The sequence below is a fragment of the Fulmarus glacialis genome, unplaced genomic scaffold (assembly GCF_000690835.1).
Source record: "Fulmarus glacialis isolate BGI_N327 unplaced genomic scaffold, ASM69083v1 scaffold838, whole genome shotgun sequence".
Taxonomy (NCBI): Eukaryota; Metazoa; Chordata; class Aves; order Procellariiformes; family Procellariidae; genus Fulmarus; species Fulmarus glacialis.
This window is the reverse complement of record NW_009229927.1, coordinates 28,101-48,626: the sequence shown is the minus strand read 5'-3', so window position 1 is coordinate 48,626 and position 20,526 is coordinate 28,101. Positions and strand designations below refer to the sequence as shown.

Here is a 20,526-nt window from a genome sequence, read left to right as displayed (position 1 = left end):
AGCTCACCTAGTAACAGACTGTTCCTGCTTCCTCAAAGCATGGACTTCTGAGTCTGTGGGGCATTGGCTTTATGGTGGATACCCAAGAGAATCGCCTGATCTCCATGATTTGAAACACCATCTGCCTCTGTTACTTTGTTAATGTTTCTCCTTCTGTCAGGGTTAAAACAGAATAGCAGCATTTTCTCTCTCTCGTAGAGTTTGTTGTTACAAATAGCCTGAACTTATTTGTGTAAGAAAACAGTTGACTTAAATATGGGATTAAAAAAATCTACTTGTACTGTTCCTATCTAGATCATGTTCTCATGGTATCTATTTGGTTAAAGTCAGACTTATTACCCTCTATTTATAACATTTGATATTTATGTTTACTCCAGAACAACCTATTTGTTTTGCTGATCCAGCCAGTGAAACTGAGGAGTAGTGGAAGAGTCTGCTCTATTCTGTTCATCAAATCCAAATGAGGCATGTTTAAACACATGAAAAAAATCTTGCTTGATTTTTTGGGTTTTTTTTAAGGAATAAGTAGTCTTAGATTTGGAGGGAAAATTTGGAGGTGTTTCTGTTTTGTTGGGTTTTGGTTTGGTTTGTTTTGTTTTGTTTTTGTTTTTTTTTTAAGAGTAAACTAAACAAAAGACTTGTACCTGAAATATGTAAGTCACAAGTTCTACACCACAAATAATTTTGTAGTAAGTAAATCACAGCATCCCTTAAGTAAAAATGAACAAGACTGTTATATGATAAACCTTGATAAAATTGTAAGAAGCCCGAACGTATGACTAGAGTCTTGAGGGTTTATAACTGGCCTGATGTCACAGCTGCCAAATCTCAGTGGGCACCTTCCTCCCTTAAGCATGTCTGGAGCAGCACTGCATAAGCAATTCCTATGTGTGATCTTTGGATGTTACTACAGATTGCTGAAATTTGGAACTCCCAATTGCAACTCTTGGAACTGAAACTGCAACTCTGAATTTGATGTTTATATAGGGCTTCATCAACACCAACCCCAGAGCAAATAAGAAGAGTGTTAATCTCCACAAAAAAAACCCAAAACATGTCAAAGGAACAAACAGCCAGTAGTGCGGTTTTGGTATTTGGTTGTTTTGGGGGTTTGGGCTTTTGTTTGTTTGTTTGTTTTTAAATAAGGAGAGGGCCAGTGCTAGCAACAGAATGTATTGTACTAATTCTGGAATGAAAGAGAACAAGGAGTGTTACTGCAAGATCCATTTGCAAGTACTAAATTCCGATATAGAAAAAGAAAATCGTTCTCTGCTGAGAGTCAAAATGTTAAACGATTTGGTACAAAAATCTTACGGCTATAGAATGAAAATGCTGCTATTCAGTACCTGCTTTTTTAAGGCAAATAGGCTAGATGAAATATGGAGTTAATAAGGCAAAGTCTGAACATATCACTTAAAATGTAAATGCTTTTGTTTTAATTGTTCAATAAAGATAGTGAGTTAGTTGTCTGTTAAGCTTTATCAGGTCAAGATACTAAACGTTAGCTTGCAAAGCTAACAAATGCAAAGACTAACAAGAAAGCTTTTTGAGTAACCAACAGCCGTGAATGCTACTTTGGGTGCAACCTATCTCTAAAAGCTGAGAAAACTTCCTCCTATGCTGGTTCAGGGTTGTATATTACCTAATATACCCACGATAAATTACAAATGTAAGAGGATCACAGTGAATGCAAAAGACTTAAAGTTGTATAAGCATGGGAAATCAGAGAATGAAGGTTGCATCTATAGGACTTAAAATGAATGCATGTTTTGGCTTCTATCATAGCTATGCACAGAAATACGTGGTTTGGATAAGAATAAGCCATGTTGGCATAAAAGTGCAGCTAACAAGTGTGATGAAAGAGTAACCAGCTGGAGGAAGTCTGCAAAATATGTTGAGAAGGGGAGAAAAAAAACATAGGAAGACTAGCCTTCCGGCTTGTCAGCTTTTTAGGAAGGACAAATAGAAAAAGCTTTTTACCTGCTCTTTTGTGACTAAGAGAACTGTAGAAAAAGAACAACCTCTTCTTCCTTGCCTCTCCACTAATAATCCCCCATTGTATTGCATGAGGGTGGACTGGCTGCCTAGTCAAGAGAACTATAATCAGACAGAGTAGTGAGCTGGGATATTGAAGCATTAACTGTTATCCAGATACAAGGATCATGTTCCTTGTGTCAGGTTTTAAAAAAAAAAAAAAAAGAAAAAAAAAAAAACGGTCTGAGCTTAAGCTGAGACACAGGCCCACTCATTAAGCATCAGGAAATGAACATACATCAAGCTAGGTAACATATGTGCATTTACAGGCTAAATATGTGTAGGCAGCACACTACAGATTCAGTACCACTGCAAAATTATGCAATATTGGATTGCTGGGTACGTTTGTTTTTGCAAAGAAAGAAAAATGGAATGCAGGATACCTAGTCCACGTAGATAGACTAGGTAACAGTATGTGAATTTACAGGTTAAATATTAGTACACATACACATTAGTACACTGTGGAGTTCCATAACAATGAAAATAGTATTCCAAATATTTTCACCAAATTTTATAATTGCCTTTGCTCTTTGATACAGTTAATACTATGCTATGCTTTTCATATACTACAGTGCTACAAAGCACTATGATGATTTTTTTTTAGTATCAGGAGGGCTAACAGTTCAAACAGTTTTCCTCCTTGTGAGCAAGCAGTGAGGTGGGTCAGCACTGCTGTGGAGGACCTTGCACAGCTGGGCTCTGTGGTTTCTTTCCCGTGGAGCAGATGAGGCATGTTAGTATAGCAAGGCAGAGGCTAGAGGCAGAAATGGCTCAGGACCGTAACACAAGAATCGCATCGGACTTCAGTATGAGACAATGCCAGATAATTTTCTGAAATTCTTGATTTTCAAAACTTTCCTGACAGTTCAAATTTGTGTTCGCTTTTTTCTCCTTTTTTTCATGTAGTCTGCAAAATTCCTGGTGAGCAAGTGAAAAAATTTCCTGTGTTAAGGTCCTGCCATTTGTATTTCAATTATCTTAAGCATGAATATCACATGATATTTAGGGGAAGACTGCTGTTTACTTTAATGATCTTTGAATCCATGTAATAAAATCCCATTTGAAAACACTGATTTTGAAGGGTTGATCTTTCTGTTAAGACTGGGTAGCTAAACTATAAGCAAGAATTTAATGAGAATATTAATTCTGTGAAGCTATCCAGCAGATTTGGACAGATTATTTTTTAAATACACAGAGTAAGAGGAGGATAAGAGAATGTGGAGGTAAGAGCATTACTAACATACGTATTATATATTTATATGTGTATTTAAAATATATACATGTATGTGTATAATTAGGTGTCTATTTAAATAGAAGTCTCCATATTTTTGGTTTTGCAGGTGCATGGGAAAGTTTGGAGTTCTCTTCCAGCAGAAAGATAATAAAATAAATTCAGACAGAAAGTGATTTTTTTTTTTTTTTTGGGTGCTTTAACTTACACTATATCATTCAGCTCTAATCTTGTATCTGGAGAAGGATTGATCAGGATGTAAGAAAGGGTGTTCTGATGATCATTCATTTCATCTAGAGGACAAAAAAAAACCATACCAAATTAATTATATTTACAAACAAATTGTGAAAAATATGATTTCTGACAAACTAATTTGATAAAAGATTATCTGTCGTTCATAGAGCTGTCAAAAAGTGTCAAGTGTCAGTGATTTCAAATAAGTTTAGCAACTTCTTTTCAACTGTACTTGAATTGGAACTATCTGACATAGCATCTTTTGAGTTATCAGCTCTCAAAATATCCTGTTTTCTTTCTGAATGTTCTAAAAATGTTCTTTTGCGTTTTTTCCAGTCATAGCAATTCTGAATGCAACCCAATTTTAGTGTAATTTACCACTCTGTCATGTGGCTTATGTTAGTGTGTGGGAAGTAGGGACTTCCATCCTCAGTTGGCATAGAGTTCAAGTGATAAGCAAGGTTAAATGCAGGTGCATGGCATTCTCATCCATTTCCAGATTTGGTTAATATAAACCTTTTTTTTTTTTTCCTATTTATCTAGTAAGCATTTTCCTTTTATCACCTGTGCCAATGGGTTGAAATGTGAATGCTGTACAAACAGAAATTGGTATTTATTTCTTGCATTATTGACTATTCTTCTAATGGTGTGTTGCAAATGAAGGCTGACAGAAAATCTTTTTTTTTTTTTTTTTTTTAAAAAATAAGGTTTTTGCCTAGTTAAGTCTCACTACACTCTTGTAGCTGTCATTGCAGTATCTTTCGTATAGCTTTCTCTTGGTACACTTCCTGGGATACTGCAGTAAGACTAGTTTTAATTTGATAGGACAAAAAGGAGAGGCATTTCTTCTGTGTTAACTTCTCCCTTCAGCATTTTAGGGAAAATGATTTGAAAGAGAACAGCCCCATTCGAGTTTCAATGCAATTCCTAAATCTTTTGTTAATGAAGTATTCTTGATATGCTGTCTGTAGGTTGAAAATTACTGTATTAGGTATCTTCTAGTATGTGTAATTTTTCTACATGCTTGTATCACATATTTGCACCACCGTAAGTACTTCTGTCTAGAAAACAATTAGATAAGCTCACATAGACTCTTAGTATAGGTGCAATTATACAGCTAAAATGGTATTTTACAATACAGCTTATTTCTGTAAAGTGGAACTGATGCAAAGTATTGTAACTAGTTATACAAGCACCTGTACCACCATACTAACATCATCACACCTCTGCTAGAGGCTTGCATAGTCAAAACTGTGTTATGTCTCAGTTGGATTAAATGAATTCACAGTTAATTGAATTTAAATTTGGAGGTCTTAGAGGTTATTAGGTTATCATTGTAAAAAGGATACTGAAGATGTGAAATTGGCTTTAGCGATCATCCCCATACATGTAGATACATATGCAGCTGTGACTTTTGTTTCCTGTTTGGGTTGGGTTTTTTTTTTTCCATTGTTCCCCGCACATGCAGAGAGAGATAGTACTAAGGAGTATGTTTAACTTCTGCAGGTGCTAACTGGCATGATTGATTCCTGCTAGTTTGAAAAGAACAGGGAGACTTAAAAGTTTCTATTCCATGTTTAATATGTAGTGGGATGAGTGGGGAGTGAGCTAGCTCTGAAGGGGGGTGAAAGGCTTCTGAAATTTCTTTCTGAATGAGGGAGGGTGGAGAGATGGCAGTGGGAATGTGACAACCCAGGTTTGCAGCTGACTGCATGTGTAAAACTGGTTTGTGGTTCTTTGAGGGGGTTTTGTTGTTTGGTTTTGTTTTGTTTTGTTTTTTTCCCCCCAGAATGTGGGTGTTCCTGGGGTTGTAAATGTAGAAGCTTTCTTTATAATGAGGTGCATCTGTAAGAAAATAGGGAAGTGATCATGAAAATTTATAAATCAGAATCAGGGCAGATAAATGTAATCAGGTGAAGCATTTACCCATCAAGATTTTGCTGTTCTGCAGATGGTGTATAATCTTCCTAAATTTAAATAATGAAATGAACATTTACTCTTGGCTTTTAACTAGGATTTTAAAAGAAAAGGAGGAATATAATGAAGTTTTCTTGTTACTAGTATAAATATGAATCAAATTTACAAAACTTCTTTGTGGTTGATGAAATGTTATTGTGGCCTGTGTTACTCCTGGAAAACATTTAGTTCTGAATCTTCCTGCAGAGAGTTATATAGTATCCACAAAGAAAGCAGGAATAGTAATTATCCAGTTGGAGTGTGGGATAAAGAGCTTGTATTTACATATATAATTTGTAAAGATTGAGCAAAACTATAGCCATGTATTTTGTAGGAGCCTTCTCTCACAATTAAGTTGATTTCGTATCGATAGCAACAATAAGGACTACTGTTGGGTAGTACATTGCTATTGGTGTCAAAAGATGTTTTGACCCTGCGTGAAGAATGTGTGTAGTTAAAATGGACAAATAAAAATATCCATTCTGCAGGAAATACCACATTCACCTTCAGTTAATGGATATTTTAGGGATAAGTCAAATTTTAAAAGACATTGTGTTGAAAAATGAAGAGTAACACATTCAGTACATTTTGGATTCTTCAAATGAAAATTGAGTATGGGAACCCCAGTGTTCGTGCTTCTGAAGTAGAAAGCACTAAGCTCCATATTGGACCTACCATGCAGACAACTAAGTTGGGATCTAGAAATTCTTGGTGTTTCTAGGAAAACTAGAACCCATAGTTCTGGGGGTTTCCACACAACATGCTACAGAGCCAAGGCCAAAGAAAGGCAACCCAGGCAGCTGTGGTGCATATATTAAAAAGGATGTTACAGAGCTCTTGTCAATAGCTTTAAAAAACCAACCAAACAAAAAAGTAACCCAGCATCATCCTTGCTGGAGAAGGACTTGATGGATAAAAGTGGCATTTAAAGACCTAGTGAAACATGCGTCATAAAAATGACTTTAATGTGACACTTCGGCATTAATTTTAAAAATTGTGGGGAAAACACAATATCCTTCACATATAAACAACTCTCCACCTTGACATATAAGTGAACTTCACAACGCTTCTGTCTTCATCTATATTTCAACAAGTTTGTGGAAATATGGCGCAGTTGTTCAGTGACACGGGAATGTTTATATATTCTGCATATACATATCATATGTGCTAAATATAAATGCGACTGACGTGCTGCCTTCTGAGCTTTCCATCTGAAAATAGGAACGGGTGATAATAGAACCGGTTAAAAACACTCCAGCAAGTTCCTCTCGGTAAAAAAAACAAACAACCAACAAAAAAAACCCCAAACCAACAAAACAAAACCATTATGATAAACTTAATATTTTGTTTACGGCACCCTCAATTCTTAAAAATAAGTTCATCTTGCATAATACTAATGTTTTTACTAATTTAAAGTATTATAATAATCATACCGTATCCTGCTGGAGAAAGGCCCAGATGCTTCATTCTGTTTTTCACAAGTTCAGCAAGCTCCTGTCTTTCTGACCTCCTGTAAAGGTTCATTCGCTGCTGGTTTATCTTCTCAGCTGTTTTACCAGAGTGCCTTGGTACTCTTCTGCTCAGCCGTCGGGCCCACTGCATGCTTTTTCGTCGTAACAAGGGATGATCAGACTGATCACTAGATGTTGAGTTACGATGATTACTACGATAACTAATCTGTTCTTTGGTGTCTTTAGTGTCTTCCCATTCTTCCACACTGATAGAGATTTGAGACTTGAAAGGGAAATGACAAGAGAGATTAAGGGCTTTAAAAAATGGAAGCAGATTAAGATGTTTTCTCCTCTTTTCAATAGTGCAGTTGAACATGTGTTTTTGTTGCAGTGGAGCTGAGGGGATTCTTCAACTGTTCATACTTAGCAAGTGTTCCTGAATTGGGCACTCTTTATTAGACTTTGACTTTTTATGTAAAAAGCTCATTTATGATATAAACACATTTCTCAAGTGCAAAAGCAGTTAAGAGTTATTTAGTGCCCGATTCCATTTTGATTCTGAGAAGAACAACTCTAGCCTTCTGATACTGCCATTCCTGAATCTAGGAATCTGTTCTGAATGACTTCTCCACTTTCTTCCAAGTCTGCATATTTTTAGATATTCAAGTTCTGTAACTGCTTTTTAGATGTATGTTGTGGATTCATTAAATAATAGTTCAACTTTGGCTGCATTGTTTTGAGTACTCTAAGACCACAAGTGGAAGGTGCCTGTTACCTGTGTCTCAAATTCCCAGGCATTTTTTACCTTCCAGCACATAATATATGGAATATCTGGAATGCCTCTGTGTCTGAAAATAGGGTATGCAGTAGCCTTCAGTGTGATTCAGAGCACCTCTTGCAAACGAGGTAATTAATTCCTACCTTAAAGCATAGTGATGTTGCTTTTTTGCTCATATAGTAACTTATGAGTTATGGGCCAAAAAAAGCAGACTTATGGGCCAAAATCTGGCCCTCTGTTGCTGTGTTTTCTTCATGCCATGCAAGTATGACCAGTAGCATACGCATATAGCAGTACTGAAATAACTCAAGTGCTACATATCCAGTTCTAACATACACAAAAAGATCACAGGGAATATAAGAGGAAACATTTCAAAAGATAACTTCAAAATTGTTTTAATGTCTATTTTACATTTAACTAATACTTTTAGCTTCTAGTTTCAAAACTACTTCCTTATAATCCTGAGTTATTGTTGGGAACTTTGAAACATGTCTTTTATTGACAATGAAATAGTGAAGGCCTTGCTGGTATCAGCACAGTCATATTACCAAGTTACTGGTGACTGATTTCAGTGTGTTGAGTGTTTAAAATAAATAAATGAAGTATAAACCAAAAATTACTTAAAATGGAGCTGGTTCAGTTTGTATCACTCCCCAAGAACAGAGAGATTTCACAATTTGCTGGAAGTGATCAGTGAATAAAGCAAATTTAACTGAAGAGCTACTGAGGTTCTAAAGGCCTTTTCCCATTAAAATAAAATCTCAAAGCAAGATTCTGTTGACCTCATCAGTGTTGAATATAACCTTTCTTTAAGAGGCTCAGCACCCTCTCCCACACAGAATCTGTAAGGTTCCTGGAGCCCATAAAGTAATATTTGATATGAGTAAGTCTAACAGTGTGAGAAAGATACTAATTTCCCTTTTGCACAGACTTAGCTTTTATCTGTGTATTAAAAAAAAAACAAAAAAAAAAAACCCAACCCCCCCCAAACCAAAAAAAAACCTAAACAGACAAAAAACCAATCAAAACCAATAATTAAAAAGAACACTAAATATGCTTATGTTGTAGCGCTTCAAGTAAAATCACATTTTTAACATTTTAGACTAGGATCTTGCAATAAGCCTCATGCAAAGACCCAGTAATTTATTGAGGTTCTTCAGCTTAGTCTGCAATAGAAAGGTGTTTGGTTTTGTTTGTTGTTGTGGGGTTTGTCTGTTTGTTTGTTTTTTAAATTACCTGATTTTTGAAGTTTTGCTACTGACTCAGCTGATGTTATTTTGGGTAGGGCGTAAGAGAGAACCCTGAATCCCTGTGTACAGGAATGCTATTTGATTTTTGTTGGTTTTGTTGTTTGTTATTTTAAATTGTCGTTTTGGTTTTGCATGTATTTTACTGTATGGATTAAGGTAAGCAAAGTACATTCCATATGATAAGGTGTTACTTATGGATGGGAAGGGTCTCCTTGGTGTGAACAAATCTGATATAAACTGAGTATAAAGGATGGTCTTGTTTTGCCTGCCTTCCCGTCTGCATTGGTAGCTTTCCTTGTCCAACTCTTGATAAAACAACCATCTGGACTTGCTGGCAGTAGTATTGGAAAGGCAGAGACCAATCACTCTAATTATTACAGGAGGGTAAGTCACATTTTTTTGAGCCAGAGATTAATCAGGAGAGGCCAAGTAAAAGAAGTCATCTTTTGATTCTGTGAATCTGTAAATCCTTAACTTGAACTTGTGAAACACTGGGATAGGTGAATTGAAACAATAAAAGAAGGTGATAAATATTTACTTAGGTGACTCTTCAGTTTTTATGGTGCCTGTTGAGAAAGGTGTGCAGAATGGCCCTTCCCTGTACGCAGGAGGAGAACATTAAGCTGTTTAAAGACAAAGCAAAACCAAAGAAGCCCAAACCCTCTTTCAAAGGCAGCACAAAATCATGCCTGCCAGTGGCAGCTGTTTAATACATAGATAAAAGCCCAATGCAGAGTACTTCTGTGTGTCCCCCTCTGTTTTAATCAGTCTCAAACTTTCTTTAAAAATACTTTTGTAACTATTATTAATTTATTTTGAGGTTTGGTTGCTTTAATTTCTTTTCATTTAATTTCCTTTTGCATAGCTTGTAAACCTGCTGTATGAAAAGCATAACTGGGGGGAAGTGAGCGAGGGGCTTTGTGGTGCTTACTGCCTACCAGGCTTAAACCACGAAAACCACAACACCCAGAAACAGGCAGACAATAAGCAAATACTTACTTGTGAAGCCATTTCTCGTGACTGACAAAGGAAGGGGAAAAAGAAAACAAAAGACAATTTAAACAGAAGTGAATCTAAAGAAACAACATGGACTGTTTAACAGGAACCACAGAAAATGAGCTACGTAGGTAGTAAGGAAGACTTCATATCTCTTTTTTTTTTTTTTAATGAAATGGAAATGGTTTGAGTCATAGGTGCAGGTCATTGAGAGGCAGGCTAAATTTGCTTGTTACTTAGTAACTAGATCACTGAAAACTTGCTTTCTTTTAAAACTAATTATATTTATCTGTCAGTGAAATGAGGGCTTCTCATTTGCATAGTACAGAAAGGGGATATCAATGGAGAAATCGTACATATAGAAGTATTAATATTGGCATATTTTGTTCTTGTGACTCAAGTTAACCATCAGCTGACGCATTCCAGGTGTGTGCAATACAAATTAAGTTTTATATGTCTGTTTAAACTCAAATTGATATACATATTGGAGGTTCTCTGAGTTAAAACCTTCAAATTATGATTAGAAGCTCATAACTCCTGAGAAAAATAGCAATTTACATTTCTCTAACCTCCATTTTAAAGATCTCATCCAGCAATATTTTGAAGTTGTTTCTGGCTTAATATATTGAAAAGCTAAAATGATAGGCCAAGCTAATATTATTTTATTAGTGAAACTAGCTGAAACACTTTGCAGAAGGATTACAGTTTTCAGCATCTCTGCATTTATAGGTATCTACTCATAAAGACCACAGAAGCAGAGCTAGACGTTGCTCTTTTGTATTCTGGGGAAGAGCTAGGTTAGGGAAGATTCCCCTGCCCCTTTCTAGAGGGGGAAGGGCTTCACAAATGCTCATCCACTAAACAAGAAACTGCTGAAGTATTTAAGTGTGAAAATACCACTGGGGGTCTGCATTCAGAGCCTTGAGCTTTTTAAAAAGAGTAACAAATGCTTTTACTTCACTTAATAAACAAAGACAGCGCCACTCTTCCACATTAGTCCAGTACCTCGCAATTTGAAAACTTAACTAGGATATTTCCCCGCGCCCCCCCCTTCCCGCTTCTTCCTCTACCTCAAACTCTTCATGAGATTACCTGTGAAAGCTGGTAGGAAGTAGTAATAGAACTCCTCTTATCTATTGGACGGTGGCTTCCAGGCTGGTTTTGGTGTCTGAATGTTTTAAGAAGTTGCTTCTTTTTAAAAGATAATCAGTAACTATCTTAAACTAAATCTTGGCCTGGTCTGATCAAGCACTTGACCAGCTGCAAGTGTACAGGCTCCAGAGGTTCCCAGTGTTATGGTAAAATTGTGAGTTTGGAGTTAAGTGACTGATGGTCCCAAACCTTGTTTTCAGAAAAACATTTGAAAGGTCTTTAATTTTTCAGTTAAGCTTACCCCCCCCACCCTGCCAAAAAAAAAAAGTTCATGTAGAAAAGATGAGTATTACTCTTATAGTTACCCCTCCCCTGTACAGATGCTGTTTGCCAGTCAGCCTGTATGTTTGAAAGCATGCGACAACGCAGAAAGGAAAAAACCAGGCCACCAAAATGCACTCTTCACGATATGTTGTACGCTCACAGTTCAACTGTTTTTGATTCTCTTTTTTGGACCTGAAGTTAAATAGCTAGTTGTGAATGTGAGAATAAAGCACTGCTGTGAATTTTATCTTGCTTATCCTTATTTAATGAATTCTTAAAATCTGGCATGTCCTTTGTTTTGTTGAAAGCTGTAACAGACTCTTTTTCATATTAGCAGTGATGCTGCCTATATTTTTCTCCAGGGAATGACTTTGATAGATTATGTTAATGCTGCTATATTTAAAAAAATCAGCTGACATTATTGCAGTGGCACAGTCCACTGGCTAAGCTGTAAAAGCCACCTGTAGAGAGGTATTGGTGGTCCACAAAGAGAGACACTAGTGAACTTGGTGGAATCTTGCATAGCTTTTTGTAACCCCTATTTTTAAATTAACTTTAACTGAATGTTTGTTCTTCCTTCAAGATAAATCTTGCAGTTAAGCATTAGATGGCTTATGTTTTATAACATTTTTCTGAAATACGGAAAATACAAATTGTCTGTCTTGGAAATCAGTAAACTATGTCTGAGTATTTCAGAAGAAAGGAGAAAGTTGTTGTTCACTGTTGCATTTTAGAGCTGTATTTGAGTCATGGTTTAATGAGATGGCAGTATTAATGGTCACGTAAACGAATGGCTTATACATCACAGAAATGAAAGCTGTACAGACGAAAAAATGTATGATAGTCAGGAAAAAGTATTTTTGTCATTGTTTACATATATAGGCAGAAATGTATACATTTATATGGCAGACACATAAATACATATATATAAAAAATTACCACTGTTTGGCAGCTAAATTTAGAGAAATCGCACAGTACTTATAATAACATTAATTTATTGTCTTGTTGCTCATTTCTAATTAGAAATTCACGTGAATACTGAAATGCCACCAGTTTTGAGACATAGTGTTGACATTCTTATCATGCCTGATACAGGACCTGGTCATACAGCTGGTAATGGATACTGCCATTAGTCACCACATGCAAGTTCAGACTAGAGCTAACTATCCTAGCCTGTCCTATCTGTGCCTGAGCTGCCCCTTGTTCTCAATCAGTCAGTTCTCTGCAGGCAAGCACAGGAACGAAAGTCATATGTAGAGTGGCTCTGGGTATTCATGGAGCCTGGGGCTGAACGTGAGCCCTGAGTTAATGTGACCATATACATGTCAGCAGAGGGAGACCTTCAGTGGGTTATTGGAATTCTGTGCATTTGCAGATATGGCATTTATAATATTCTTTAAGTAAGTGGTTCCATTCTTATGAGGGCCAAAGAATGTTGGACACTCTGTAATCAAATCCAAAGAAAAGTATAGTAAACTGACATACCTCAGATGTTGTAAGTTTTTGGGATTCTGTCCTATAGACTCCAATTGGAATGTCTCCTGTAGAAGAACAAAGTTTCTGATATAGTCTGGCATATGTCCTAATCCATAGATCCTCTTCTGTGATTTTCATCTGAACAAATAATAATAGGAAGGAGGATTTTTAACTCTTGAGGGCTTATCATGTGTTCACTCTACTACTCTTGAAAAAAGTTTAAAACTAAACACTAGCTGGTAATGATCATATTGTAGTATTGCACCTTTGCTCCACAAAAAATCTTCTACTTCTACTGAGATTTCTTTTGTTCTCTCTCTGTCTGGGAGACATTGAAGTACAAATGGTTCAGTCTTATGAAATTACTTTTGTTCTTGTTTTAAAATTACTTAAAAACTTATATGGCATCCTTCATCCAGTGTTCGTATCTGACTAAAATATAAAAAAATTAACTAAGTATTAGCAGCAGTAAGAAACTGGTGATGGACAGACTGCAGAACGTGCAAGAATTCTGAATGCAGCCTGGTAATTGTTTACTAGACTGAATATTTGGGGAGAAAGTAATACACTAAGCATAAATAGCATAAGAAAGTCTTAAATTAATTTCAAGTGTTTCATTGCTATTACACTAGCTTTGTTTCAAGATATGTGAGCCCCTTTTCAGACATTCAACTGTCTTGCATTCACCGTAACAAAGCTTAATGATTGACCAACAAATCCATAATTGTTTTTTATTTAGACAACTTTCTTAAACCATTATTGCTAACTTCCTTTTTGAGAACAACATCCTGCAATTCTTTATAGTTCCCCAGAAAGCAACTGGTAAATAACTCAACTTCTATTTATCTGTTTGCCACCTGGGGTGTGATGGGTGTGGGAGAAAACAGGAAGGTGGGTTTTATTTTTAATAAAAAATGAATTTTTATCGCTTTTTTTTGTGTGTGTGTATATACATATGAAAAATAGATATAAAAAAATAAACTCTGCATTGGGGAATACTGACATACATAACAACAAGATGACTTTTGAACTTTGACACCTAAATTAAAGTCATTTAATACATCTTATCTTTATGTAAAATCCAGTTCTGTCCTTTATTGCCTGTGATGGAAATGGGTTTTATGAAATAGCATTGTGTGTAACTGCTAGCCAGGCTGTACAATATAGGTAGTGCTTCCTGATTTTTATATGCTTAATTTTTAAAATTGGTTGCTGAACTGCCATTGCTGTGTCATATAAAATGCACTTTTCCTGTGTTTTCCTGTCTTTCCTATTTTCCTTTGTGCTTTATAGAATGTACTGTGTTTTCTTGGGGGGCGGGGAGGTGGTGTTTTTGGCTATGGAAGTAACTAAAAATGGGTATGTTTTCTACCTAATTTTCTTGTCTTCTTCCCTGGTGAAAAGGAAACCGATGGCCTTTCTTGGACTTTCACAAAAGGAAGTGCTGTGCAAGGAAAGTAAAGTTATTTTGCAGACAGTACAGAATCTTCTCTGGTACTTTTTTTTTTTTTTAATAACTTACAGAACAAAGAAATCCAGATCCTGGTGTGGTATCAAGTCCCAGCAGAAGTCTTGTGATAGAAATCATATAATCTTTCACAAACGACTGCAAGATTTTTAACAGGAGAGATGGAAAAGAAAGAAAAAAGCTTTAATGAACAGTTGAGTAGGTAACCATTAGCACCATGTGTGAATTTCAAAGAAATTGTACATCTGTGTTTACAATCAATCACTCTATCTTTTAGTATCTTAATCACTGTAGAAATAACTATCCCTTTCTTTGTGCTGAATCTACTTAGATAAAATAAGTTTTCTTATTTGGTTCTGCATGTGCATGCAATGTACATACAGGATTCAAAGAGACTAAGGCATAATAAGGCACCATGAAAGCAAAGATGAACATAGATGTGCGATCAATGGAAGGAAGGTGTTAGCCTTATTAAGTGTGAAATTCTAATAATGAACTCTTCTGTGCAAAAGAAATGCTGTCGTGTTAGATGGGTCCGCAGTACTGAGTAGTAGGTAATACCAAGGTGAGACTGCTATTATTTTAATTCAAACGAGTCATTTGCCTTCGCCAATCCATATATTTTTTTAAGGGTTGATCTGCCTTATGTCAGGTCAGACTTGTTGCTCTGCTAACAGAAGTGTTTTGCTGATTGGCTAAAAGGTAGAAGTTAAGCTGAACGTGGAAATGTTGGCTAAGACCGGTAACAGACATTAGATCAGCTAAAATCACAAATATTTCCCCTCCTTATTAGTTGCGCTGCTGGAATCGGAGGGCCAATGTCGGGGCTCTGCTAACTGTGGTAGGACTGTTCATTGCCACCTCTTCGTGGGTGTAGCAGGGCAGCGTTCAAGACAGGCTATCAATCCTTGTAGTCAGTAGCACAACTTGCAATTAGCTCTTTTGGCTTAATGCAAATAAGGAGCTAGCAAATAGGTTTTAATAAAGAAACACCTTACAAAGGTGTTACGTAAATCTTTTAGAGCTATAGCATCTGAATCGGTTTAAACTCAGAAGCTAGATAGATTTGATCCATAATTTTTGTACTGGTAATCTTCCAGTTGTGATGGGGTAAATGCCAATGAGACATCTTCTTGAAAAGAACAAAATTTTTTGTAACCTTCACTTATTTGTTATCTTGGCTGCATCATTTATGCCATGGAATTATCATTAGATTACCAAGTGTATTCACAGGATTTGCTAGACCAAGTTTTCGTTTTTCAGTCAGTGTCCTAAAGATAATTCAAAGGCTTTTCTTTTGGCCTAAAATAGGAAGCACCAGATGAACCCCACTGTTTCCCATGTCACTTACTCTGTTCCTTGTATGCAGAGGAAAAAGATGTCATAAAGAAAAGGATGGGACCATGAAAAAGAACAGAGAGAACTTGCTGTCATAGTGTTTGTAACTTGGAATAAGAAAGATAATTCTAGAAAAATGACAGTTCACCTGAGCAGTAGGAGTTCAAAGAAAGAATGGGTAGAATTTGAGTGAGAATGAGTGTGTGGGGTTTTTTGTTTTAAACACTTTCTGGTGAATGGTTTTACTCTGTCAAGTCATAGCATGACTGATCATGTCTGGGAGCAAATATAAAATATTGAAGTTACTTATATACTGGCAGGAGTTGTTGATGATGACAGATCTGTTTCTATACAGGTGTCTTAATCTACTTTTTTTAAAAATTTTGCCATATGTGATGTTGATATTCTGGGACATGATTTTTAAGCAAATGCTTTTATTTCTAAAACATCTAGAATTTCATAAATGGCTTTACATCTGTTGGCTTATCTGCTTTTGGTACCTGTCCATATACATGACTGTTTTATATATTAATGACTTTTTGAGAAAAGCTTAGCTCCAGGAATTTTTCTGTTTACATTGAATTTGCCTTCAGGGAATTTATTTGGAAGTAGTATTGAGATCAGAGAACACCTTTCATGCACCAAATTACCAAGTAAACTAATTTCCCTGAAAGGGTGTTTAGCACCTGAATACAAAAGCATCTACAGGCTACCTCTTAGTATAGGCAAAGTAGGTAGCTCCTTGGGTGAGCAGACCACATGGGCCATGGTGGTGTTGCTGCTTATTCTGCATAGCTAGATCCTTGAAGGCTAGTGCTGGGGGCTGCTGCTTGGGCATCCTGATGTATCAGGGTGTGCAGAAAGGTGGTCATTGCTGAGGAGAGAGGGCAATATTCTCCTCTTTTTCCACCCTGAAACCAGCAACTACTACCTTCATTTGTCCTAACCCTGTATTTTCTGATATATTGTTTCTTCAGCTGTCTGAGGCTCTTGCCCTTCCCTTACCCCCACTGACTGTCGTCACTTCTTTTGGCATGAGGAGCTCCGTCCTGGATTCTTGGGCAACAAGATTCAGTGCTGCCTCTTCCTCCCCCACCGTGTCTCTTTGTAACCACTGCATATATTTCTTGTTAAGGCCAGAATGGGTTACTTTAAGATATAATGACTGGTCATCTGGAAGTCTAGTCAACATGAGTAAGAGGACAGGACACAATGAAGTAATTGAGGCCTCTATCAGCAAATGCAGATGACTGATAACTTACTCATAAAAGTAACTCTGTTGATTTTCATGGTTGGAGACACTACTTTGTGGGAATGGGCACTGCCTTTTTGTTGCAGAGTACAAGCATTATTAGTCTGTATAATCTGTATTTTATGTAGGCCTTATCAAAACTATCCCGCTTATTTCACTGTGGAGAGGTTCACAAACAGTATTATATTGTTTAACAACAGAATTCGTGCAAGGACAGGGTGATTTTTGGGTTGATAAGACAGCTAGTACTGTCACATGGAACATGCTCCATTATCTTTTGCCTTTGATTGTTCCTGGTACAGACATGCATATTAATGGCTTACATGCAGGAAAACAGGGTCATCTAACAATGAAGTACCATAAAATAGGTGGTAACAATGCATGTCTGTGTTAAGATAAGTCACACTATTGTTCGTAGTACCTGATAAAGCAGCGTATCCAACATACTGATGCTGAAAACCCTGCCAGCAGCAAAGGGCAGTCGAAACATAAATGCCAGATTAGATCCTTTCTCCCGTTCTTTCTGTTAAGGAATTAAAAAATAGAAAATACTTTTAGTGCTGGTTTTGAAAGGACTATAATAAAAACATCAGATCGATATTACCTTGGAAGAGGTCAAAAGTGTAAAATCTCTTTACTCTGAATATAGTTTCTTTCTGTAAATATATAGCATCTTTGTTCAGTACTTAGAGTTTTTCAGGTTGAAAGATTTTGTTTAATGCATATGTTGTTTCAATCATCACATCTCAAATTGCATGGGCATGTTTTACCAGATCATTTTAAAAATGATTGAGGGATTTCAACAGTGCTTAGAGCAAAGCTCTTGTTATTCTTGCTCTAATTCATTGGTGCTGACAGTGGACTCTCATTCAGGCCCAGAAAGTCTACTAGGAACAGGAGCATGAAACATGAACAGAATCTGACGCAAAAGGGAAGAAATAGTATTTCGGTGAGTGTGAGGATGTGAGAGGAGATCAGACATGGACTGGGGTAGAAACTTCTGGCTCTGATGCTTCTGGGGAAGGGATGCAAAAAAACATAACTATAGTTATGCCTTTTTCTTATCGCATCTCACTTGCAGAGGAATCACACCACAATGTGCTTCTATTCCTTCAGTTATCAGAGAGTAAAACTACAGGTTGGAAGTGATTTTGTTATTTTAAGAAGAGAGGAAATACCAAGCTTTCAGTTCAGAGATGTCATGAAGAATAAGATGTGTTCTCGAAGTACAGAAATGTTACGCGTCTTGGAATTGAGACACTTACAATCCACCAGATACACGCAGTAGTACATGCTGAGGACTGACTGGCAAGCAGCTTGGCAGAAAAGACCCTGTGGGTCTTGGTGGACACCAAGTTGAACATGAGTCAGCAATGTGCCTTTGTGGCGAAGAAGGCTAACAGTGCCCTGGGCTGCATTAGGAGGAGTGCTGCCAGCAGGTCGAGGAAGGTGATCCTTCCCCACTACTCAGCACTGGTGAGGCCACACCTGGAGTACTGTGTCCAGTTCTAGGCTCCCCAGTACAAGGAGAGATGGAGCTACTGGAGGTAGTCCAGAAAAGCACCACTAAGATGATCAAGGGACTGGAGCATCTCTCCTATGAGGAAAGGCTGAGAGACAGCTGGGACTGTTTGGCCCAGAGAACAGTAAGCTCAGGGAGGATCTCATCAATGTGTATAAATACCTGAAGGGACTGTGTAGAGAAGACAGTCAGGCTCTTCACTGGTGCCTAGGGGACAGGACAAGAGGCAATGGGCACCAGCTGAAACACAGTTGGTTCCTTCTGAACGTCAGGAAACACATTTTTACTGTGAGAGTGACTGAGCACTGGCACAGGTTGCCCAGGGAGGTTGTGGAGTCTCCCTCTTTGGAGATAGTTAAAAGCCATCTGGACATCGTCCCGGGCAACTGGCTCTTAGGCAAGATGACCTCCAGAGGTTCCTTCCAACCCTAACCATGCTCTGATACTGTGATATGCAAATGAGCAGCCTGCTCTAACTAATGGTTTCATTGAACAGCAGCATTCTAACCCCTGTTTGTTGTTGTTGGATAATCTGGTTGTACCTGTTGATTTCTGTGGCTTCATGTGAGTCAAGTTGAAAAAGACGTCACACAAAAAGAATTTCCTCTCCAGATAAAAATACACAGCAAATAACTCTTAAAAATATGACATTAATCTGTCCTTTATAAAATGTCACCTCTGTCAGTCTTTTCAGATTAAAGGGTTTTCACAATTTTTAAGGAAATATAATAATTATTTTAGAGGTTTTTTTATTCCAAACATTCTCTATGTTCTGACCAAATACTACTGGCTTGTATTAGTTTCTTCTCCATGAGAAATGCATGCATACATACATATACACTCATGCTCTCTCATGCACATATGCAAACACACGCGTGCTTTGATGGCTGAGCAGCAAAGGGGTGTTTCTAGCAAGTTGTGTACTTCTGACAGTTGAAGAAGAAAGCAGTCTAATTGTACAAAGAGCACTTTACTTAGATAAGCATACCATTGTGCCTTACTGGTGTAAGCCACAGAAACAAGAACTTATGTATTTCTTTTGTAGTTTGATTTTATATATTTGAGTGCTTTTCTTTTAGTGCAGTCAGACAAAGTAGAAGATATTTTTCTTCAACTAGTATTGAGAAAAAAACTTGTGTGTGAATTATGGAAAATATTGTAAGATTTGTCTTACAACAAATACTTCAACATTAAAACTACATGCATATTATAATATACATTACATTAAATCCTTTTAGATTCAAGCCATAAAATATTTTATAGGGAACTGGCTGTGAAGTGACTATCCTCCTTCATGTATTATGTTTATCCTTCCATCTGTTTAGAGAAATTTGCAGCAGATTCTGGTTTTGTGCCAAGAAAGGTTGGATATTTGGGGAATAACTTGATTCTTATCCAAAATTCTGATGATAAAAATAAGGATGTTTCTATTTGTTTTATTTTAAAATGGAAGCTTAGAATTTTATTCTCCCCCTTTGTTTTAAATTTCTTATATTGTTTCCTTCCATCTCTTATTACAGGCTTGCTTTTTTTTTATTCTTGCTTAAAAGATATTTGTGAGAAACACAATTTTTACTCGGGTACTTTACGTTGAGTTCTGCTTTATTAGTTGCAGACTTACTAGATTCCCAGAGAATGCTGCAGATGTAGAAGCCAGAAATGTGCCAAAATGCCCCAGCAGTTTTATTTCACGGTAAGTGTGATGCCCAGCAGCTCCTTCCCTGACACTTTTTGGAATTAATGAGGAAGGGGATATAACTACTTAAAGAAAATCATAGATCATTTCTAGGAACATAAATAAAAGATCATGGCATGAGTGCATCCTGTAGAACTTCACAGATATAGATGACATTTTAAGGCACAGCTGTTAATAGATGGAAATCTTTACTTCATCCTCAGTCTTCCTATGTTTGTGGATTTGCTCAAATCATGAAGTTCAGAATTTTTACTGCTTGCTTTCTAGGTAATAACAGGTGTACACTTGTGGTTTTGAGAGGTTCTTAGCATGTGCTTCCTCCATATAGGCCATTTAATTTGAAGTTAATTAATTATTTTCTTTTGGGTATACATATTGTCAGAATACCAGAGAATATCTGTCCAGAAGGTCAGGTTCATAAGCTTTTC

At 36.8% G+C, this 20,526-nt stretch overlaps 1 protein-coding gene across 1 annotated transcript in view; it reads right to left on the bottom strand.

Annotated features, from left to right (window-relative positions):
• The window catches only part of KCNT2 (potassium channel, subfamily T, member 2), a gene marked incomplete at its 5' end in the record, with an annotated part of 47,021 nt that overhangs the window by 1,780 nt on the left and 24,715 nt on the right, over positions 1 to 20,526 (bottom strand). The window contains 5 exons of the mRNA XM_009584007.1: positions 3,474 to 3,558; positions 6,889 to 7,189; positions 12,832 to 12,960; positions 14,345 to 14,428; positions 17,302 to 17,403. Coding sequence (XP_009582302.1) covers positions 3,474 to 3,558; positions 6,889 to 7,189; positions 12,832 to 12,960; positions 14,345 to 14,428; positions 17,302 to 17,403 — 701 coding nt within the window. The remainder of the gene's footprint in view (positions 1 to 3,473; positions 3,559 to 6,888; positions 7,190 to 12,831; positions 12,961 to 14,344; positions 14,429 to 17,301; positions 17,404 to 20,526) is intronic.